At 38.2% G+C, this 6,000-nt stretch overlaps 1 protein-coding gene across 2 annotated transcripts in view; it reads left to right on the forward strand.

The window, feature by feature from the left end:
- The window catches only part of PHF3 (PHD finger protein 3), a 640,592-nt gene extending 635,590 nt beyond the window's left edge, over window positions 1-5,002 (forward strand). For both annotated transcript variants that reach the window (XM_085610899.1, XM_085610900.1), the window contains one exon: window positions 1,593-5,002. In XM_085610899.1, coding sequence (XP_085467025.1) covers window positions 1,593-3,736 — 2,144 coding nt within the window. In that variant the 3' untranslated portion in view covers window positions 3,737-5,002. The remainder of the gene's footprint in view (window positions 1-1,592) is intronic.
- Window positions 5,003-6,000: the final 998 nt, after the last annotated feature.

Here is a 6,000-nt window from a genome sequence, read left to right on the forward strand (position 1 = left end):
ACACTCTTACCTTGGAGGAACCTTTCTTCCAGGTTCATCATGATAAGGTGCAAGGTGGTTTTTAGAACCCTCCATAAAGTAGTCTCCAGTTTTCCCCTTAATCAGACAGTAGTACTCCTAGTTTTCTTTCCACTCCCAGAGACTGTAGTGGAATGTGTTCTGCATACTTTAGATGTCAAGAGTCCACTAATATATTACATTGATAGGACAAAACCCTTCTATAGGTCACAACAGCTATTTGTGTCACACTGCAAGCCACATAAGGGATGTGCCATTTCCAAGGCAGGTGTTGCACGTTGGCTGGCCAAGTGCATACAGATTTGTTATGCCAAAGCTAAAAGAACTTTGTCTGTCCCCCCAAACCTCATTTCACCAGAAAGAAAGTGTCATCTATGGCTTTTTTGGGTAATATATCACTAGCTGACATCTGTAAAGCAGCTGCCTGGTCCACCCCTCATGCCTTTACCAAACATTACTGTGTGGATGTCCTGGCCAGACAGGGAGCAATAGTTGGCCAGACTGACCTATGCACACTATTTGAGTCTCCTGCAACATCCTCAGGCTAAGCCACTGCTTTTGGGAGGACTACTTTACAGTCTGTGCACAGCATGTGAACCTACAGCTACACATGCCACGAACATCTGTTTGTAGCATGTAGTGCTGTAGATTCACATGTGCCCACCCTTCTCTCTGGTCGCCTATCATTGTTGCAGATATATTCCTTCTCTTCGTTATCTTTAATACTTTGCCTTGCATGGTCATCTTTACTATATCTTTACTCTCCTCCGTGCTGGGAAAAAACAATCTAGCAATAGAGCTGATGCCCATGTGCATTGCTACTAATAGGTGGACTCACTAGGACCTGTTTTTCTAAAAGACTTCTTTGCAGAAAACAAGTTGTAGACATCTGAGCCCAAAGCTAGATGGCAGAAGAATGCACAGCTTGTGAATCTACAGCTACGCATCCACGAACAGATGCTTATAGGGTAAGTAAATTGTTCCTTTAATATGACATAATAAATATTGCTAATTAATATCAATGTCAAATCATTGCTTCACTTTTTTAAAAAGAACCACCAATGCACCAGCTTGCAACATATTGTTTCATGGAGATTTTTTCAACTTCATTGTGCCTTTTCAGTCCCTTCAGGTTTCATCCTCCAGATTGAAAGGGAAACATGCCCCTGAAGGAAGCATACTTGCATTTCTGCTTGGAGACAAATAGGTTTATGCTAGGATGAGGAGAGAATAGACAAATTGTTGAGCTCTCACTAATGAGGGGTGTGGTGTAAGCCAGCTGATGAACTCTGTCTTGATGTTGTAATACCCTAAAAGATTTACAGGTGATAGCCGCGTCTCATATTTTGTTATGAGATCAGAAGAGAATGCCATTTTTGTCAGTAAGCAGTCAGATGATTTTGTAAAATAAAATAAAAAGGAACTTGTTTTCTACAAATCCTGTTTTTGCTGTTATGTTGTACCTAGCAATTTTCCCATATGAGACCTATAATACTACTATTTCCTTTGACTACTATATTATGCAAAGACATTTTTTTCTGCTCAATTTATTATGTTTTTTTTGTTACATGCAGGGCTGGAATCACGTCGACCAAACCTTCTGTTGGCATTGATAATTCGCCAGAGATTGAAAAGGTTGCACAACACAAGTCTTGATGAGGAAACCCTTGGAAATACACCGGATGTTACCCCGGAAAAAAAAAATAAAACGGAAGTCAGTAATGAAGAAGAGGCAGATGTGGAAGATGAGGACGAAAATGAATTCTTTAATTCCTTCACAGCGGTGTTGCACAGAAGCAGGAATAGGTCGCAAGAGCTGGATGATGATGATGATGATGATGAAGATGATGAAGATGATGATGATGAGCCTCAAACTGCTATGGAGTCTGTACCAATAACAAGCAAATCTGAGCCACCCAAGCCTCTTCGCTTTCTTCCAGGTGTTTTAGTTGGATGGGAAAATCAGTCTTCCACACTAGATTTAGTCAACAGACCACTGCCTGTAGATGACATTCTTCAGAGTCTTTTTGGTGAGAATGAACACATATTCGATGAGCATGAAACTACACCGGATGAGAACTCAAAATTAAATGAAGTGAAAATGGCGGGCAAATTAACAAATGATCGTGTTTCTGACACCAGAACTACACTTGAAGAATCAACAAAGGTAACAAAATCTGTGAAATCTCCAGTGGTAAGTAGCCTTTATGCGATGAGGACCTTGAAAGGTGTAAGCCTTAAAGGAAAACCTGCAGATGTATCCACAGAAGCTTTTTTAGACAACCTTTCTGCTGCTCCATTTCAAAGAGAAGGAGCTAAAGAAAGAGATGCAAATTGTCAGCTGGATGACCAAAATGATGAATCTGACAGGACTGCAGATTCTAGCTTTTCTGCTTCCACATCTGATAATAGCAATGTGAATAATAATGACAACTTAACAGAAACTCCTGCTAATCCTACTAGATCAACAAAGTTTGTTTATATTAAACGGGACCCAAGGCAAGCAGCTGGACGAAAACATGTTATTTCTTCTGAAGTCAAGTTGAATGGCCGTGGCAGAAGAGAGGAGAGTCAAGACAAGATTGTCCAGGAAAACGTAAAAACCTCAGGTAATGGGCCAACAGGCAGAGAAGGTGAGCATTCTCCCCAAGAGAGGGACCCACCTTATGCGGATCATTTAAAGTCTGGAACAAGTCATCCTTTTTCTGAAGACAGAGGAACCGGTCATTTAAACTTTTTACAGAAAGAGAAATCTAAACATTTGCAGGGAGACCCATTGCTGCACAAAATTGAATCTTCACAACCATACGCAAGAGGGACGGCAGGTGCTGCAGCTCATTTAGAAGCACAGAATTCCACACAAAGAGACACAAGCTCCACATCACGGGACATCTGCTCACCAGTTAGGCATCCAAAGTCCATCTTACAGAGTCCAAAATCATGTCCTTCCTTATTACAGATTCCTTCACCTCAAAATTTCTCCCCTATATATGGATTCCCTCAACATATGCCCCCTCCATTGATTCCTCCTCCTGGTTATGGCTTCCCCAGGGGACCATCTTTAAGGTTTGGATCTGTAGATTCTGGCTTGCAAAATCCCATGGTACCTTGGCCTACCAGAGTTCAACTACCAGGTCATCCTTCTCATTACTTTGGTCCACTTAAACAAGGGATCCCTCTGGCCCTAGGCCCGCCTAGATTTCCAGTACCACAGCGGCTATTTCACAGAGATGAACACCTACCTGGAAGACGCCACAGTGACCCTTGGGACAGACATGATTCAGTCTCGGACCGAAGTTTTAGCCGTGACAGTGATGTTCATCGTAGGCAAAGATTTTATAGTGAGTCCCATTATCAAAGGAGAAGCACGCTTCATCCAAACGATTTACACGATGAAAAGAACAGTGATTATGGTTTTGAAAGGAATAGACACCGAGAAAGAGACAGAAACCATTCAAAAGAGAGAGATCGAAAAAGCAGGGATGAAACTCCTAGGGATAAAGATAGGTCTCGAGTTTCACGCAGTGATCGAAGCTCTGAAGGAAAAACCCATAAGGAAAGCAGAAATTCAGACAAACATGATGATAAAACTAAACATGGGCATACTCACGAAAATGATAAAGAACAAGAAAACAGTAGAGGCAGAGAAATAGATAAATACAGAGAAAGACACCATAAGGATAAGGACCACTATGACAAAGTAAAACAAAAAAGGTAAAACATGTAAGCTGGCTTTTAAAGTTCTAATTTAATAAACTCTACAAAGATATCCACCAGATTTAAATAAACAAAGAAAAGCCTGCTGGCCTTGTGCCATATTTTTTTATTCATTATTGGTGTTTGGCAGAAACAAATCCTTGTTTTGGTACAAACCAGTCATCGATCTTCATAAACATTATAACAACTATCCATAAAATGGAGGTGTAATATTTTAAATAAATAATCTTATATGTGGCTGTCCAATAAAATATTACAGGCTATTTGTTATTATGCAATAAATGCTTTTAAATTGTTTTAATTGACAAGATTGATTTTGTTTAGTAAACTGCTTGCTTTTGTCTGTTCAAATACAGTCTAACTACATGACAAAGAATTTACAGCCTTTTTTGTAAAATGCAGTTTTTAGAAGATTGATTGAATCCACCAATTGTCATTTCAAATAGTCACTGTGTGCTGCAAAAAGAATCTCATTTAAGTTATTAGGAATTTCCAGTGCATCTAAATTGTGAGGCTATAAGACACCAAGACAATTTTCTAATTGTGTTTAAATGCTGTCATTTATTATAAAACATGTACATATTTTATCCCTTTCAAGCTTTGATTGTTTTAAAAATATATATATAATTTAATGGTCCCAAGTTCTTTGCCCTGAATGTGGCTTGTATATTTCCGTATGTTTCGCTGTTCTTAGTACTGTAAAATGTAAATATGTTGAGGGATATTTTGATTTTTCTTTTTTTTTTAAAGATAAATCTTTCATTGAATTATTTGTGGTTTATAAGCTCAGCCTAAGCGAACTTGGCCCAGCATAAGTGAATAATGTACCTTCTCTGCAATCTTTCATTTTGGTACCTATGTATACACTCACCACTACCTCTTTCTCTATGCCCCCCCCCCCCCGCCCAGGCCCCAAAGTAACACCTCTACTCGTTCTGCTACCATTTGTAATTCTGATAGAGGTTTTGCATCTTACTCAATAATGCATTATGTATCTTTTTTTCAACATAATTCTAAAACAAAATGCTTTTTGTACACGGTGTTTTTTTCTTACATGAACTAATTCTGTGATTCTATAAAACATTGTGCTTATTGGTCTACAGAATTCTGGCACCCTTTTAATAAAGATGGACATTATTTTGTAGAGCATTATGCTTTGATGTGAGGGGTGAATTTGTCCAACTAAAACAACTTCAATCCATATTATCCTTTATGAAACTGGAGCTTTCTAATGTATATGAATAAAGTTTTATTCAAGAACATAAAACTGTGAGTGAATTATTGTTGAGGAAACAGATTGACTTTCTGTGGCGTGCTACCCTTTTTTGTTATTGGTTTTTCATTGTTTATTGTCAGGGGCTTTGTCTTTTTTCAGAGAAAAGATCACCTTTTCAAACTACTTGCAGCTCTTTACAAGATCTCTAACATTCTTTAGAAGCATTGTAAATCCCTTTTCTGCACTTTCTTGGACAGTTTTTGAAAGGTATACCACGTGACAGGATCAGAACAGTCTTTTCATATTGGTAGAACATGTCTTCAACAGAAAGCAAAGCATTCAACTGTGATTGTGATTTTCCTTGGAGTATTACAGTGTGACCCATTCAACAGTCAGGTGTGCGTCACTCTCCATTATCGTGAATGGCTTTTGATTGCAACTGTAAACATTTTAAACAATTTCATGTTTTCTGTTTTTTCTCACTGTCATTCATTTTGTATGGATTGTTGATTCAAATATTAAAAACAGCAAGAAGTGACAGTAATATGATTAACACAAATACAGTCAGTTTGATGAATATCGGTTTATTTTGTTAACATAACAGTTATACTTTCATAAAATCTGATACACTTTCGTTTTTTATTGAAACACATTATATCATCTGGATCTAGTAAATAAATACATCTGTGATAGGACAAAAAACAATGATTTAGAAGTTGTTTTAAAACACTGCGGGGCAAGAGTATGTTTTGCGATTTCTCTAGTTTTTTTATTGCTTTCCATTCATGTCCACAGCTTGTATCACCACACTTAAATATGGAATGTTGGGTAGATCTACTTTTGCGGAGAAAAGGTGTCATACAAAGACTGCCAAAAAACTTAAAAGGTGACCATTGTTGCATCAAGTTGGCCTACAAGAAAACCAACTGAATTATTATTGACCAAATCTTTCCCAAAACTGTACATTGGTCCGATGGGGCCTACGCAAAGTCACTTGTAAACCTTCATGCAGCTCTAAGGTCTAAGCTGAGAGACATTCTGCTAGTTAG

This window comes from Triturus cristatus, chromosome 6 (genome assembly GCF_964204655.1).
Source record: "Triturus cristatus chromosome 6, aTriCri1.1, whole genome shotgun sequence".
Lineage (NCBI taxonomy): Eukaryota > Metazoa > Chordata > Amphibia > Caudata > Salamandridae > Triturus > Triturus cristatus.